Below are 18,335 nucleotides of genomic sequence, written 5' to 3'. Positions count from 1 at the left end.
AGGACAGACTTCACTGATTGCGTTCAACTTGATTTGATTTTGGCATGTGTAGAACAAAACATAAATAGCATGACATTGCCACCTGCTGGTTAACAGTACATATCTGTCCTTGTCTTGACAAATGTGATCTGGGTTGGCTGAATGTGAACCCAAAAGCAAAAGCAAAGAAATTATATTTTGCATACACACGCGCACACGCAAAACGTTATTTTTTAGCTTACGTTTTTGCATGCTGGTGTAATGATATTCACTGTTACCAAATAAAAGCCTTCAGCTATAATTTAATGTTGATTAATTCAATGCAAACTCACTTTGCAATGCACATTCTACAAGGCAAGCATACTGAACCCCAAAACATGCAAGTATGCACCCACAACAGACAGCATAATTCAGCTCAAGAAAACAATTTATTGGAATTCACACTTTTTACAAAAACTGGTCTGAATAAATTTGCCATTTATCAATTAAGGTAATAAATAACAGATGTTTTCTTAAAAATATAAAACAATATAGCCTGCAACTTTGTAGAATATACAATTGAATACCACAAACTCCTGCGGTACAATTTCAGTGTTGCATTAACACAAGACAATTGCACACCAAAGAGTAAACGAACATTAAATATGGGAAATATATACATGTACATAAATATCAAATCAGTGTGATCTTTGGTTCTGTTCTATATGTAGTTGCCATGTATTTTACATGCTGCATTATTAATCTTTTTTTTTTTCCAGTAAATTTGAAACACTTTATTGTTCTTCAAGGAGATAGTAATGACTGTCTGTCAGTCATATTACACAATATTTGCCTTGCTAAAAATGGCAATCTACAAATACTAACCAAAGCTTGATCCAATATAGCTTTTAATAGCATGATGTCTGAACATTCCATAACCAATACTCTCTGCAATTTCACATCAAGATGCATTCTGGATTCAATGATTTATTGCTTGCTACAGAATCATAAACTCAAAGAAAATGTGTTCTTTTATACAGCCCGTTTCACTATTATTTTAGTCTTCGCGAAGGTACGCCTCTGGAAGATCCTCCAGGTCTTGAATCTTAATACTAGAGGCATACTCCGCCATTCTCTGGATTTCTTCTGCTTTAGTTTCTGCCAGCTTTTTCTCTGCTTCTTTTGAGATCTGTCTAACCTCATCTACTTTGGACTGTGCCACCTGTAGATTAGTCTTTGTTGTTGTACCTGCATGCTCAGCTCCTGTAAAAAATATTAGGGCTAAATCAGTTTTACAGACAAGAGCAATCTTTTTTTTTTTTTTTTTTTAGATTGCAGAGGAAATATACAAAATGTATCAAAGTTTGATGTAAAAGATTCATAAACACACCTGAATTGTAGGCTGCCTCTGCTGACAACTCACAGATGTTAATGGCATTCATCCAGTTAGACTCAAAGTGTTTACATTCTTCCAGTCTTTCACCAACCTAAAAAAATTGAAAGCTCTATAATTATCATTGAAATCAAATGGGTGTCCTTTTCAAGTAGCTAATTAAAATTAACAAGGTCTGTTAGTAGTCTTAAAAATCATAAGGTAGGCCAGTGTTTCTCAACTGGTTTTGCATCAGGTCCTAAATTTTACATTAGACATCAAGTGGCATCCCAACACAATACCAAAACTTTGTTTATAAGGCTCTCAGCAGCAAATAATTTACTGCATAAAATACATTGTGGTTGGCACAAACCATTTAATATAGTCTGGGTCGTATTTTAAATATGCCAAAATACCGTATAGAGTATGATCAAGTTGTTTTAAACGCATTGCCTTTGACGTCAACAACAAAAAATGTGGTAAACATTTTTTCCTACTTTTTAAAAAATATTTATGTCTATATTTTTCTATCCTAGCCATGCACGATTATATGGTTAGCTGCATTTTATTATATGTATTTAGTTTTGTTTTTCCCTTGCTGTCTGCAACCCTATCAGAACAGACCTACGACACATTGTTTGGTCACAACCTAACAGTTGGGAACCACTAATCTAGGCCATGTCCTTTCGAAAGATAAACAACACTTAGATAAATCTAAAGAAGTCCTAGTTCTTAAAAAAAATAAAATAAAATAAAAACATATATGAATAAACAGAATTTACCTCTACTCGTTGGCCAATGATCACCTGCCAAATACTGTCCTCTTCAACAGTTGTAAGTTTTCCTATTGAGGATATATATTGTTTCTGAAGGGAAATGAGTGTATGTAGTGCCTACGGAACAGACAAGATGATAAAATGACTTACATATGTTAAAAACTTGTAATGCAATGACAACACTTAAAGGTGCACTCAGTAATTCTAATCCAATACAATCTGTACAATTCTGCAAATATCTCCTCACAGTCTGCTAACTGTCCGTTCTGTGGGTGGGCTGAAAAACAATCTAGTATTTGTACACAGCCCTGGCTCTGTAAAGGGACAAAAACAAAGTGGATTGGACCGATCCACACAACACTACTCCAGCCAATCAGCAACAGGGGGTGGTTCTTGCACGTGCACAGGCAGAGCAAGAGGGAAATTCATTAGAAGAGCGATGGCAAATCTGGCTAGTGCGAACTTTTTAAACTCTGAGGACAAATGGCTGAGAAACAGACCAAGAGAAAAGGTCAGACGAATATAAACTAATAAAGAAAGATTATGATAAGTCGAGGGCTAGGAGCCACGTCAACATCGGCGAGGCTTTTCAGCGGTGGAGAGACCTTCGAGAGGTAAAAGGAATGAATTTGCGTGCATGAATTTGGGGGGCTGAGCTTCCAAGGGAGCACTGAAGGGAGGGGTGTGTTTGTTTTGGCAGTTGAGTTCGAATATCAACAGTGTTTCTCAGGAATCGCGGAGTGCACTTTTAAGATACAAAACTAAAACTGGTTGGTTTATGGTTGGATGCAGTGTTAATGTACTATCTTACCTTGGCATATTGTGTGAGGGCATCCACAAGGGCCAGTGTGGTCTGAGAGAGGTACGTGTTGGCGCTGTCTGTGACCAAACAGGAAGCCCGGCGGATCAGGGATTCATGCGAGAGGTTTTCCACTTGCTGGAGAGAAAACAGTGAGCTTTAACATCGAATGCTTGTCACAATAGAAATGAACGCATGCACACTGTCAAGCTATGGAAGGCCAAAATAGCTTTTAACGTTCCCAGCGTCACAGTTGAATTTTTACTAGTAAGAATTCCAATTACAGAGCTCTATGATTGAATTTTTACAAGTGAGATTTTCAGTTAGAGCTCCCTAACTGTTAACACTCCAATTATAGAGCTCTACAAATCCAATGATACAGAGTTATACAATGGAATATTTACTTGTCATATGTTTCCATTGACTCCCATTCAATTTTAATTACAGAGCTCTTCAATTGTGTGTGTGTGTGTGTGTGTGTGTGTGTAAAAAATGCAATTGCAGTCTCAAATGGAATTCGTTCTAGCAAAACATCAGTAGCTCTGTAGAAATAGCTATTGTAGAGCACTATACTTGAAATTTTGCTAATAAAAATGCAATAACGAGTAACGCTGGTTATATTAAGAACTAAATCGGCTTGCTATAGTCAAGCTCAGCTTGCACAAAGCTTAAGTACACAACACTTCTACACCTGTATGCAGTAAGCATTGTTACCTTTGTAAAGGGAACCGCACAGAGCCCACTGCCCACACTGAACGCGACTGCATTGGGTCGCGCCACCTCGGGCAAACGCAGGAGACGCTGTTGAACGGGTCTGCTGCAAAGCGCATTTGCCCTGTCCCTTTAATATAAGAAACTAAATTAGACCGAGGGTATATAACTTTCTAAAACATTTCTGTATATCACGTTACTTTAAAGTAATGTAGAGAAACTAAGTGCAATCTTACTTGAGGAGCTGAACGCATGCCGAACTAAGCCGCAGCGCTGCCATGTTTCTCCGGGCAAGCAGGAAGTCGGTCCGGCCTGTAAGAAGACTCCCACTAACACACACGCTGCAGTTCCTAAAAGCCTGCATATTACCGTACAGTCTTTCACAAATGAAAAATAACCGGGTATTTATTCCTGGTTTGAGATTTGTTCGCTTAGGATCTTGAAGGTCTGAAGTTGTAATAGCTGCACTCCAGTATTTATACACTGCTAAGGGACTCTGACCCGCACAGACCGGTCTATTGATCCGTTTATTCGGACCTTTAATCTTGATTTTAGTGGTTTAAGTTCAAGGAAAGATAGGGTTTGACGCATGTTTACACATTACGTCAGCATAAAGCTTGTGGTAAACACTAGAGAGCATAGGGGACAGCAGCACATTGTGGCCTACTGAACAAGAAAACAATGCTCCTGCACATGGAAATGATGAGCAGCATGTTCTGCACATCTTAACAGGGTGTGGCAGAAATACAAGTCCACATGATAAGGACAAACGAAATGGACAAGAAAGTATCAATGACCTATTCTAGCAGGACAGCATAAAGAGCTGTACCTACGGTGTTTGGGAGATAACTTACTTTTCGATCACTGAAGTAATTTGGTTTAATGTGTACTCTCAATAGATGAAGAAGGCTCTTGATAGGTCTACTCAATTGACCTCTAACACAGCAATGCTATTTACTGACCAGTAACTTATCTTTTGGCTTTTAAGAGCCAGTGTGAATTAGTCTCAAAAAGGTATCTACTGTTCCCTATCAGCATGATGGGAGAGAGTTAATTGGGACTATTTTTTATATCATTGTTGACATAAAAAAAGAAAGAAACAAAAAATAAAAATAAATAAAAGACCAGAACTATGCTATTGTTTTTCATTCATTCGTTAAAGGAATAAACAAGGAAAATTCTCTAATAATTTACTTACCTACATGCCATCCCGGATGTGTAAGACTTTCTTTATTCTGCAGAACACAAACAAAGATTTTTAGAAGAATATCTCAGATCTGTAGGTCCATACAATGCAAGTGAATGGTCACCAAAACTTTGAAGCTTCAAAAAGCACATAAAGGCAGCATAAAAGTAATCCATATTACTCCAGTTGTTTAATCCAGGTCTTCTGAAGCAATTCGTTCAGTTTTTGGTGAGAACGGACCAAAATGTAACTAATTTTTCACTATAAATCTTGACATCAGCAGTTTCCTTAGTGATCATGTTTTCAAGAGCGATTACAGTTCTTATCCCTTCTCACATGCATCAAGCACCAGGAAGCGTAATCGAGCTTTAAATCATGATTGTGCCTAGAGACTGCAATGGCAAGATGTACAGTGAAAAATGTGTTATATTTTGGTCTGTTCTCACCCAAAACCAATTGGATCGCTTTAGAAGACACGGATTAAACCACTGGAGTCATAGAGATGACTTTTATTTTGCCTTTATGTGCTTTTTGGCACTTTGAAGTTTTGGACCCCATGCATTCACTTGCATTTTATGTAGCTACAGATCTGAGATATTCCTCTAAAAATCTTTATTTGTGTTCTGCAGAAGAAAGAAAGTCATACACATCTGGAATGGCATGAGGGTGAGTAAATGATGAGAGAATTTTCATTTTTTGGTGAACTATACCTTTCATCCATTGCATTTATTATGACCAATTATTTGTAATTATTTGGTCATTTCTCTCAAAGACATAATTGTTGCCAAGAAATATATTGTGTGTGGGATGTTTGTGAATTTTTTTTAACATTTATGAAATGTTTAGTTGCGCGCTTTATTAACCATTCTTAATGAAATTATTGTAACTAGACTATAGTTAGAGATTGTAGTGGGGCAGTTCTATCATCAACAGTGTAGGATAGGCAAGGAATGGTATGCTGCCTCTAAGATGCTGACTTCACTTCTTGATGCTTTAGAGCCATGCAGCAAGAATTATCATTGCACTATTTAAATACAATTCTGGTCCTCACTCATATTGGGTGTTCAGTTTATGGGGTATATGGGAAAATATAGAAAGGGAAAAGCTGTTTCAGAGAGAAAAAATAATAATTTGAGCAACAAAGTGAAAACCCTTAAAAAGTGATGAAATCATTCAGGAGAGTTCGACAAGTACTTATCTAAAGCAATGGTAATAAGAATGTTAAGAATATAAACAAAGGGGTTTAAAGAGCTCAAGGTTCAAATCACAAGAATCGCAGTTGCATCATGTGACAGACACAGTGGTATGCAAAAGTACACAGAACATACACACATTTATTGTAGACAGCATTTATTTTTGCATTTATTTGCATTGATGTGGCTCATTTAAATATGCTAATAGGTAAAACATCTTCATAATTCATATATTTATTTACACACAGCAATACACTTTTGAGATGCTTTAATTATACAAATTATGTTTCTTTTATGTCATAATCTGACCTGCTGATGAACATATCATATTTGTAAAGGGGTAATAAGCATTTGCCTTAAAAGAGATTCAATGAGTATTACATCTCATAAAGTGTTCTGAATTGAAAATTAAGGTCTTGAATAGAAAGATTCACAGAAGTGTTGCACTCTCTGTGGCCCATTACTCAGTCAGTGTTGTTATATCTTATATTATATAGTATTATGTTTATAATAATATGTTATGCCAGGTGGATTTCATCTACAGTGGATGATATTTCCCCAGTTCTGCAGATGAAAGAATGTTTGTTTATTTATTTATTATTATTATTATTTGGATAATTTCTCAGTTGCTGGAGTAATTTTCATCAACAGCTTTGCATGCTTATGCTAAATATTGATATCACTGGTTTAAAATATATGCATTACATATGAAAAAGTTTTCAGAAAGAGAAAACAAAGTAGATCCCAAATGTAAATGCATTTTGCTTAAATGACAAATTAGTGCACCTTTACACTTATTATTGAATGATTTATTGACAGGTCAGTAAAATTTACCTGACAGCTGCAAAAATCATGACATGACATTCTTGGTTAAATACATTGGTATTCTTTTAATCCAAGTTGAATAATCTAATTTTATTCTAAAATTACATTTTACTTGGTTCAAAAGAGGAGAAGCCACTTGTTGCCCTCCATGCTAAACCATTTTTATTATTATTGCAAATATAGATATATTTGCATTGTTGCATCATTTTCACAATAGTAGTGTTTTTAATTGCGAAAAAAATAGAGAAATTATTGTCATGTTCAAATAAACTGTAAAAAATATATTTGAGTGAATTTACTGTATAAACAAGTCATGTAAAGGTTTTTTCCCACCATTTTCCACCAGTCATGCTCAATCAAGCCATAGGAGGTCGCCCTAAAGCCATATACCGAATGTGAGAGGCACTTTCCCAAGACCAAACTTGTTGGCAAGGAAAATACTTTGGATGTTTATTATTTGTGTATAAATACATCAACCATTATGTGATATTTATTAACCACCCTAAGGCATGTATTTGGTCCACCAAAACTGGAGTAGATTCTATTCTATAGAGTATGTGATATACAAATGTAACTTAACGTGGCATTATGACATGATTTAAGGCCCAAACATACTTTACGTAAGTACGTGAACGCAGGCGCCTCTTGCTACGCAAGCTCGATTTCACGCGTCGTTGCGTTATGAAACGTGTTATTCATTTTGCCGCCTGCCGCCTCTCTCTCACTGAAAATGAATAGGGAAAGAGTGATGACCGCGTCCTGTGTAAAACGGACTGATGGGGGCGAGGGGGGTGTTTGGCCCTGTTTCGCGGCCGGCCCACCAGAAGAAATTCCCATTCTCCCTATGGCCAGTCCGCCCTGGTGGGTACTCTCACTAGAAGTGGCCGTCCAGCCAAGATGACTCAAAGGGCACATAAGGAACTCATCAAATGTGGAGACAGGTGGCAAGACACCATCAATATATACAGTTACATTGTTTAGCCTTGATACTATAATTTTACATTCATATAAAAAATAGCTCATTACAATATTTATAGTTATAAAACATTTTATGAAAAAAAGTGGCATTTTATTTACGTGCAATCACTTACATGAAAACTAATACATTATTTACAGTAATCGCCTCATAGACTTTATTGTGCATGACTGTTTGAGGCGCACACCACGCAAGATAAAACTATTTTATCTTTCAGCGGCTGCCACTTGCCACTGACCAATCAGACCTGAATTTATTCACAACCAATCAAATGACACTTAGTTTTATGTAGTCAAAAACAACATGAAGACGAAAATACTCGCTGTTGCTGAATTCCTTCCTGACATATAATGTTTCTTTGAGTGTTTATAGAGACATAAATAGGAAAACAGCTGTGAAAGCTGTGAGTGGACGAGTCAGTGTACCATGTGAAAACAGACTACAGAAACATGTACAGCTTATGTTTGGAAAATAGACAACTGTGCAATGTATACAAATGGGCCATGCACCTTTTCTCTTCTTCAGCAGGTGTCTGAAACATCAACTTTAGATAAACAGAAAATACAATCGCTCAGATGGGATGGCAGAGTGTTTTGTGGATTTTGAATGTTCATTTGTAGCCCTCCCATTATAATTATTGATGTGATGTTATTTATACTATACCAATTTGGCAAAAAAATATTTATATTTAAATTTACATTTATTCATTTTGCAGACACATTTATCCAAAGCTATTTACAAAAGAGGAATAATACATCATAAGCGATTCATCTTAAGGAGACAGTGGTATGAAAAATGCTGCATTACAAAGTTTCACTAGCATAAGAATAGTAGTATCCAAGACAGATTAGAGTGCAAAAAAAAAAAAAAAAATTCTATAATTTTTTTTATGAGTGAATGGTTAAGTGCTCATGAAAAGATGTGTTTTTAGCTGTTTTTTGAAGACAGAGAGTGAGTCTGCTTCACGGATGGAGTTGGGAAGGTCATTCCACCAACATGGTACAGTGAAACCAAAAGTCCGGGAAAGTGTTTTGGTCCTCTTTGTGTTGGTACAACAAGGCACCGCTCATTAGCTGACCACAGGCTTCTGGAGGGAATGTAGCTCTGCAGAAATTATTTCAGGTATGCTGGAGCAGACCCAGTGACTGTTCTGTATGCCAGCATCAGAGCCTTGAATTTGATACGTGCATCAACCGGCAACCAGTGAAGAGAGACAAGGAGTGGTATAACATGCACTCTCTTTGGACCATTAAAGACCAGAAGTGCTACTGCATTCTGGATCATTTGCAGGGGCCTAATTGAGCATGCAGGGAGGCCTGCAATGAAAGTGTTACAGTAGTCCAGTCTAGTTATGACAAGTGACTGAACAAGAAGTTGTGTGGCATGTTTAGAGAGGAAGGGTCTTATTTTCCTGATATTGTAGAGTGTAAATCTACTTGATCGTGCTGTCTTTGAGATGTGGTCTTTGAAACTGTGTTGGTTATCGATGGTAACCCTAGATTTCTGATGGTTTTGGAAAGCGTTACTGTAGTTGAACCCAGCTGAATGGTGATGTTGTGTTCAACAGCAGGGTTGACTGGAAAGATGAGGAGCTCAGTCTTCGCTGGGTTAAGTTTCAGGTGGTATTCCTTCATCCAGGCTGAGATGTCTGCCAAACAGGCCAAGACTCGAGCAGTCACCGTGGTTTCGTTGGGCTGGAAAGACAAGTAGAGCTGTGTGTCATCGGCGTAGCAGTGGTGAGAGAACCCATGTGCCTGAATGATGGGTCCCATTGATGTTATGTATATGAGAAGAGAAGTGGCCCAAGCACTGAGCCCTGAGGTACCCCAGTAAGTAGCTGATGTGACTTGGACACCTCACCTCTCCAGGCTACCTTGAAGGACCTACCTGAGAGATAGGAATTAAACCAGTCAAGCACAGTTCCTGTGATGCCCAGAGTAGAGATGGTGGAGAGTAGGATCTGATGGTTGACCATGTCAAAGGCTGCAGAAAGGTCCAGTAGAATCAGGACAGATGACCTGGATTCAGCTCTCACCTGTCTCAGCGACAGAGAGCAGGGCAGTCTCGGTGGAATGTCCACTTTTGAAGCCTGTCTGATTGTCATCCGGCAGCTTGTTCTGCAAGAGATAGGCAGAGATCTGATTGACAGCTGACCTTTCAAGTGTTTTTGCCATGAATGGAATGAGTGAGACTGGTCTGTAGTGTTCTACTTGTGTGGGGTTAAGTGCAGGTTTTTTAAGCAGCGGGGTTACTCGAGCCTGCTTAAATGTAGTGGGGGAAAATGCCTGTAAGTAGAGATGTGTTAATAATGTGTGTGAGTGCAGGTAGGATGGAAGGAGAGATGGCTTGGAGAAGGTGGGAAGGAATGGGGTCAAGGGGACAGGTGGTGGGGTGGTTGGAGAGGAGGAGCTATCATAAATATGATGTAACATGCTGTCTGTTTTTTAGTCATTAAAGAATATGCAGAACTCAGTAAATGTGGAAACAGGTGGCAAGACGCCATCAGTATTTATAATTAGCCTACATTTTTTAGCCTTGATATTATAATTTTACATTAATATAAAAAATAGCTTTTTACAATATGTATAGTTATAACACATTTTATGAAAAAAATAAGTGCCATTTTATTTAAGTGCAATCACTTACATGAAAACTAATACATTATTTACAGTAATCGCCTCATAGATGCAGTAACTGAGCTGAAGCAGTGGGTGGCATTATTGCACTTTTACTAGCGCGTTTCACACCGCTTCCGGTGTGAATGGAAAACACCTGTACAAACGAGAAGTGATAAGATCGCAAGCAAAGCCTGCTGCCCACTGCGTCCCATGTAAAACTGCTTTTAGCGTTGCGCTATAGTGGATTTTCTTTTTTCAATCAACAACTGTCATGGCGGAGCAGAAATTTGAGGAGAGTCTTACCAAACAAGTTAGATTATACAAACATATTTTTCTGTTGTCTTTTCAGCAAATACAAAAGCACACACTCCTCAAATGTCGATATGTTGACACCACCACATCCGGTTTTGTGGCGCCTAAAAAACTCAGGTGGCCAAAAGTTTGGAATAATGTACAGATTTTGCTGTTTCGGAAGGAAATTGGTACTTTAATTCACCAAAGTGGCATTCAACTGATCACAGTCAGGACATTACTGATGTAAAAAACAGCACCATCACTATTTGAAAAAAGTCATTTTTGATCAAATCTAGACAGGCCCCATTTCCAGCAGCCATCACTCTAACACCTTATCCTTGAGAAATTATGCTAAATTGCTAATTTGGTGCTAGAAAATCACTTGCCATTATATCAAACACAGCTGAAAGCTATTTGGTTCGTTAAATGAAGCTTAACTTTGTCTTTGTGTTTGTCTTTGAGTTGCCACAGTATGCAATAGACCGGCATGTCTTAAGGTCAATATTAGGTTAAAAATGGCAAAAAAAGAAACAAACAGCTTTCTCTAGAAACTCGACAGTCAATCATTGTTTTGAGGAATGAGGGCTATACAATGCTTGAAATTGCCAAAAACTGAAGATTTCATACAAAGGTGTACACTACAGTCTTCAAAGACAAAGGACAACTGGCTCTAACAAGGACAGAATAAGATGTGGAAGGCCCAGTTACAACTAAACAAGAGGATAAGTACATCAGAGTCTCTTGTTTGAGAAATAGATGCCTCACATGTCCTCAGCTGACAGCTGCATTGAATTCTACCCACTCAACACCAGTTTCATGTACAACAGTAAAGAGAAGACTCAGGGGTGCAGGCCTTATGGGAAGAATTGCAAAGAAAAAGCCACTTTTGAAACAGAAAAACAAAAAGAAAAGATTTAAATAAAAAAATATATTTTATTTGAATAAAAAAATATTCAAATGTTGACGGACTATAACGACTCTCATGAGCCTCCAGACTTTCGCGAGCTTACAGTGGGAAACTCTTGAGGAAAAAACGATAAATGTCCTTCATCTGCCACCATATTACCAAGTTCTTGCCCACAGGTCACCATCCGATGCATCCTCGATTTCAAGGACACATCCAGGTAATTTCCTACGCTCTCGGTACTTGCATTCTTGAGGATTGGAATTGAACTTCAGCAGTGGATGATGATGTAGAACGAGTCCATGAGAACGTAAGAACACAAAAGAATGCACATTGAGAAACAGCCTATGTCAGTGGAGCTCACGTCATCCATCTCCGTTGAGATAATGGAGTCGAGTGCAAGCAAAAAAAAAAGTTTACGTTTCTGTGAGCGATTTCACTGTTCTACATCATTTGCCTTTAACCACATATATGGATATAATAAAAAATGATGCGTGGAAAAGAAATTGTCGGCAGTCTGAGTGAGTTTGATTCGTACATTGATAGTTCATTCATCTTATTAATGTTATGATGCAGTGAGAACTGCTGCAGTTCATATAAAACACTCTCACCTGCAGAATGTGCATTTTTAAGGACAAAAAATGTATTCCTTGTTAAATTAGAATGAAATCGTAGTTTTACTAGCAAAATGCCTCATCTATGATAAAATTTTCAAAAGACATGGCCAGACGTGCAGTCCACCAATAACAGTAGAGCGACAGCAGTAGGAATGCCCACTAGCGACTTCACAGTACAGAGACTAGTGACATCAAGCGATAAAGTCGCTGCATGTGTGTACGTAGCTTCACACCACCAGCGACATCGTGCAAGACAGTGACATCATCCCATTCATTTTCAATGAGAGCACAGCGACTTCCGGCGACACGAGCTGTTGTGAACGTTGTGATTGCCGTGGGGAGCAATAAGTCAAGATGAGAAAATTTCAACTTTATGCAAATGACAAGCAACACTCACGAGCGACTACCAATGAGAGTGAAGACAGAGGAGCTTACATCATCTGTCTGCAGGCAGGGGGAGTGTGAGATACTGGAGTTAACTCAAGTACAGGCAAGACGGAGGAGAATTTAAAAGTTTCTGTGAGTGATTTCACTGTTCTATATCATTTGTCTGTAACCACATATACATAGTTATGGCCTAATAAAATGATGCGTGGAAAACCGTGTCAGCATTCTGAGTGAGTTTGATTCATATATTGATATAACATTCGTCTTGTTTAATGATATGATGCATTAAGCACTGCTGCAGGTTATATAAAATGCTCTCCCCTGCAGAATGTGCATTTTTAGAGGCAAAAGAACTGATTCCTTGTCAAATTAGTATGATATCTTAGTTTTATCGGCAATATCATCTGTAATCAGCATTTAAAATGCTACTTTGGCCAGTTGTGCAGTCCACCAATAATGTCTCGGTTATGTACATAACCTCGGTTCCCTGAGACAATGGGAACGAGACATTGCATGCTAACGCATATGGGGAGTGTTCTTCCACACGACCTAGTTGAAACCTCTCTATAATAACACCAGTATTCTAATATTGGCTAAGTTGTTTGAGCCCCGCCATTTTAGGTGTGAAGCTGTTCGCTATAAAAGCAGGTGCGCAAACACCATTCCTCAGAATTTTCTGACTGAGGGACAAGGATCGCATCGCTCTGAGTCTTGTAGTGCGGCCAGTGTTCACAATGTCTTGTTCCCTTCGTCTCAGTGAACCAAGGTTACGTACGTAACAGAGACGTTCCCTTACGACTCAGTACACTTGACATTGCGAGCTAACGCATATGGGGAACAGAATCCCATCACACCGCACTACACGACATAACCTTCCAGAGAGGAAATATGACGCCGCAGTCCCATGGGACGACGACCGACATGAGTATGCCGCAAGTGAGTGACACTCATGTTGGGCCAGGAGGGGAGCACTCAGAATGAATATATAAACTATAGTCATATAATTAACCCCTTCAAGAACCCAGTCAGGAAGGGAGTTTATTTAGAATGAAAGTGCTTTAAAGTAAATTACAACGGCCTGAATGATGGGGAGCCATACTTAAGGGGAGGGGCATAAGTATATGTTTGGCAAACAAAATAGCAAGCACACTAAACAGAGAGGACTTGTGAAGAGAGAGACGTTACATCTATGTTGTAAAACCTTGTGAATGTGTTTTGAGAAGACCATCCTTCTGCAAAACATAATTCTTGTAAAGACACACTGTTCATCCATGCCCATGAGGAGCTCTAGTTGAGTGTACTTTAACAAAAATTGGGCAAATATTACCCTGTAACTCATAAGCCAGTGCAACTGCATCAACGATCCAGTGAGAAAGTCTTTGCTTGGAGATGGACATTCCTTTCGTGCATCCTCCATAGCACACAAAGAGCTGATCAGACAGTCTGAACTGGTGGGTGCACTCAACATATGCGTGTAGCGCCCGCACAGGGCATAACAAATTCAAGGATTGTTCCTCATCTGAATTAAATGGAGGAGGGAAGAAAGCTTAAAGGTGAACCACCTGCACTCTGAAGGGCATGGTTAGAACCTTAGGCACATAGCCTTTTCTGGGTTTGACAGTGGCTTTTTAAAGACCGGGGCCAAACTCCAGACATGAATTGTCAATTGATAGTGCATGTAACTCACCAACCCGTTTTACTGAGGCCAGAGCTAGCAGTAGTGCGGTCTAAATGGAGAGCATGCGCAAATCAACAAGGGGGACCCTGCGAGCGCTTTTAGGACCAAAGTTAGGGGCCGAGGTGGATCTTGCTCCTCTAAGGAACTTTATGATTAAATCATGCTTGCCTATAGTGGCGCTGGCGTCAGGTGCGTGATACACAGATATAGTCACCACATAAACTTTGAGCGTTGACAGAGTGAGTCCTGCGTCTAATTGCTCTTGAAGAAATATGAGAATTTCATGTATGGGGCAGTTTACTGGGTCTTTGCCATGTGAAAGACACCAATCAGTGAACACATTCCAATTTAGCATGTAGAGGCGTCTCGTGGATGGTGCTCTGGCCTGTAAAATGGTGTTCATGACTGAATGTGTCAGTTCTTGGCTCCTTTCAGGGGCCACACATGCAGGTTCCACAGCTTGAGCTGGGGATGCCAGATTGTGCCTTGCGCCTGAGAGGGGAGATCCCTCCTCAGCGGTATTTCCCATGGCGAGCTGTATAACATCTCTAACATTTCCGGAAACCACGGTTAATTGGGCTATTTCAGCGCAATTAACAGAACTGTTTCCATGTCCACTCGGACTTTGCTGATGACAGAATGAAGGGGGCGCACCGGGGGAAGCACATACTTGCGTTTCACCGGCCATACATGGGCCAGCGTGTCATGGCGACATATATACACCAGTACTGTTGTGTTGTGCGAACGAATCAGAATGCGGTGATTCACAATATCGGAATGAAAAGCTCTCAAAGCAAGAAAGACAGCCAGTAGCTCTAGGTGGTTGACATGTCATGGCTGTTTCGCACCTGTTTCCACGTGTCGAAAGTCGGGCGTCCATTACACACAACCTGAGTTGGATGCATTTGTGGTCAGCACTTTCTTTCTGAAAACTTGACCCAGCATAACACCCTTTTGGTAGAAGGCTGGGGCTGTCCATGGTGCTAGAGCAGCCAGACAGTGGCGAGTTAACTCGATGCACATGAAAATGAAATGACTTCAGTGGTAATGTTTTTTCATTTTGAACTGAAACAGACACCAAAGAATGGTCTTTACGCGTTCGTTCATGAGGTGCGCCCACATGAACTCCTAAAAAGGAGATTTACTGGCTGGGGAAAAGTGTGCTTTTCGCCAGTTGACATTAGACCAGATTTTCCATATGGCAAAGCAGCAAGTCTCTGTGATCTCAGTAGTGCCTCTGATTGGCTAGTAATAATCAATCACTGAGGTAATTCAAAACACACACACCATTCATTTTCAATGGGGCGAGCGCCGCATCAATACATTTCATGAGCCACATTTTCAGGAGCCACAGACAGGCTGAAATGAAGGACTTTAAATTGATATGCAGTTCCCTATTATATTTATGCAAATCAGTCCTGAGGACGGCAGGCTTATTAATTCATATTAAACAACCTCTATCGCGTTCTTTGCGAGAAGATTGTGTATTTCGGCTCGTAACACTGGTGCGTCTTTGGACGGAACCATGGAAGACAGAACACCATTGAAACGGGGTAGCCAATGTGCAAATTGGATCGTATAACCATGTTCGATCATTTTTAAAATCGGAATGCATCTGCGTAACGGTATAGAGGGCAATTTGGTATGTTCATAACATGATATAATGCGCTGCTCAGCGTTGGGAAGCGGTTGCGCATAATGTGAGGCTTTGAAGAGGGAAAGCCCTTTATTGAAAAAGTGTGAGCGTCTCGTGCATGTGCAATGAGCGCTGTAATCTTTTTTAAATCTTTGTAATTCATTACAAGATATAATGCGCCGCTCACCATTGGGAAGCTGTTGTGCAAAATATATGGGCTTTGGAGTGGTAAAACCCTTATTGAAAAAGTGTGAGCGTCTCATGCGAGCGCTGTACTCTTTTTGCAAACTTTGTATGTTCATACATGATATAATGTGTCTCTGTTCTGAAAGTCTCTTTTCTAGAAAATATTAAGAGTATGACAAAGATGAGGTAGCTGAATGGCCACACAAAGGTCTGGGTCAGTGCCAGTGATATATTCCTCCGGATGGGGTCAGTTTGGATCAGTTGCATTTGCTCATCCGCACTGGCATTCTGGCTGTCCATTGCGCACGCATCTTAGAGAAAATTGGACAAAACACATTTTAACGATACATAAAATACTAGAAAAAAATAAACATTTATGAATATTTAATTACTTTACAATTATCAATAGCCTTAAATACCTGTGATTTAAAAAAAAGAAACACTGAACAAGTGTATAATTTCAGTTTACAACATTGCAGCTCATTAAATCAGTTCATTAATATGACATTACTGTGCTGTACCACTTACAGAAGGTAACTCTGGATGGTTTGAGCCCTGGTCATATACCGGCTATAATGAAATAAGTTGTGAACAAAAGTTTATGTAGAGTTTGAAAGCACTGGTGACATAGAGATAAATTTAGATGTGTCTGTGTAGTGGAAATAGAGACGTGAAGCACTGAAAAATATCACAATCGTACAGAATGAGGGGCAGTAAAAACATTAACCCTAAACAACTAACATAATCAATACAAAAGTTTTACATTGTTTAGATTTTGTCCTTCTCATATGCAAATTCTGTGATTGCAACAAAATATAAGAAAACCAATTTGATTCATAAATAACTCTCTTTTGCTTTAAACCTCTCTTTTTTTTTTTTTTTTAAAGATGCGAGAACAATACGTGTAGTTGCACTTCATGGTTTTAAGAGCGTATCACAGCTCTAGTTAATTTATAAGCGTTTTAATTTGCTACTTAGATAACGATGCTTTTGGGAAACGTGCTGTAGTAAGTACAATTTAAGTGCTACTAATGTTCAACTTAGAGCTTCGGGAAACCCAGCCCAAGCATCACCCACACCAAAATTCTGGTAATTTTGACTTAATTCTCAAAATATTCCGACTTTATTCTCATAATTTTGACTTTATTCTCAAAATAGTATGACTTTAATCTCGTGATGCTACGACTTTAATCTCGTAATTTTAACTTTATTCTCAAAATGTTATGACTTTATTCTTGAAGCCTTAGATTTTTTTTTCCATGACCCTAAAACACCGTCGTACTCTGGAGCCTTATCAGAGCACCAAGCCGTTCACAACACATAATTAGCAACTCAGGATTGACTCTGTAAACTCTGTAAACACTGTTGGGTGTAATCCAATTACAAAGTATTTAGTTATTGTAATCTAACAACTTTTTATAAAAAAGTAGTGTAATTTATTACATTTTAAATTATTGTAGTCAGATTACAGTTACTGACTTTCAATTAATTTAAAAACTTTTAAGCTATGCTTTTTAGGCTATGCTTATTTTTAATATATTATTTATGTAGAATACATGAATTATGGCCCCTGTAACGAGTCATTGTGAAGGAGAAATATGAGGTGCTGAGTGTATGACTTATGTGTAACAATGAACAAAAAAGAAATATAGACATTATTTTGAATTTGCTGAGTGGGAGAGTGTTTTAGAAAGTAATTTAAAAGTAAAGGAATTAGTAATGTGATTACTTTTTCAATTAAGTAATTAGTAAAGCAATCTGACTACAATTTTAGAGAAATAATAAGTAATATGTAGTGGATTACAATTTTAATTAACGTACCCAAAACTGTCTGTAAAGATTCTTATTTGGCTAACTGGTTTCATTAGTGCAGTGGTTCCCAAACCAGTCCTGGAGGCACCCCAGCACTACACATTTTGGATATTGACCTGCTCAAACATACCTGATTCAACTCATCAGCTCATTAGTTGAGTAATCCCAGATCTGAAATGGGCGTGTCAAAAAAGGAAGACGTACAAAATATGCAGTGTTGGGGTGCCTCCAGGACTGGTTTGGGAACCACTGCAATAGTGCATAACAAAACCTCAGACACCACTAAGATACCTCTAAGCCTGGGCCATTTCTGGGCATTTGGGGGCCCTACTTAGCAAAATACTACTTGGAGCCCAAGTAGAGAACTGTAGTTACATTCTCCCTTTCCTATTGGGCCAAAAGGCGGT

The 18,335-nt window shown here is 38.8% G+C and overlaps 1 protein-coding gene across 1 annotated transcript; it reads right to left on the bottom strand.

Moving 5' to 3' along the window:
- Positions 1 to 388: 388 nt before the first annotated feature.
- LOC127422465 (diablo IAP-binding mitochondrial protein-like) lies at positions 389 to 4,077 on the bottom strand. Its single transcript, XM_051665993.1, has 6 exons — positions 3,853 to 4,077; positions 3,620 to 3,746; positions 2,918 to 3,043; positions 2,113 to 2,223; positions 1,349 to 1,445; positions 389 to 1,221 (listed from the first exon to the last, which is right to left on the bottom strand). Exons 1-6 carry the CDS (start codon positions 3,978 to 3,980, stop codon positions 1,016 to 1,018), a joined length of 795 nt encoding a protein of 264 aa, XP_051521953.1. The 5' UTR covers positions 3,981 to 4,077; the 3' UTR covers positions 389 to 1,015.
- Between the last annotated feature and the right edge of the window lie 14,258 nt (positions 4,078 to 18,335).

Source organism: Myxocyprinus asiaticus, chromosome 31, assembly GCF_019703515.2.
Source record: "Myxocyprinus asiaticus isolate MX2 ecotype Aquarium Trade chromosome 31, UBuf_Myxa_2, whole genome shotgun sequence".
NCBI lineage: Eukaryota > Metazoa > Chordata > Actinopteri > Cypriniformes > Catostomidae > Myxocyprinus > Myxocyprinus asiaticus.
The sequence above is the reverse complement of the archived record's forward strand: the minus strand, read 5'-3'. Positions and strand labels throughout refer to the sequence as shown.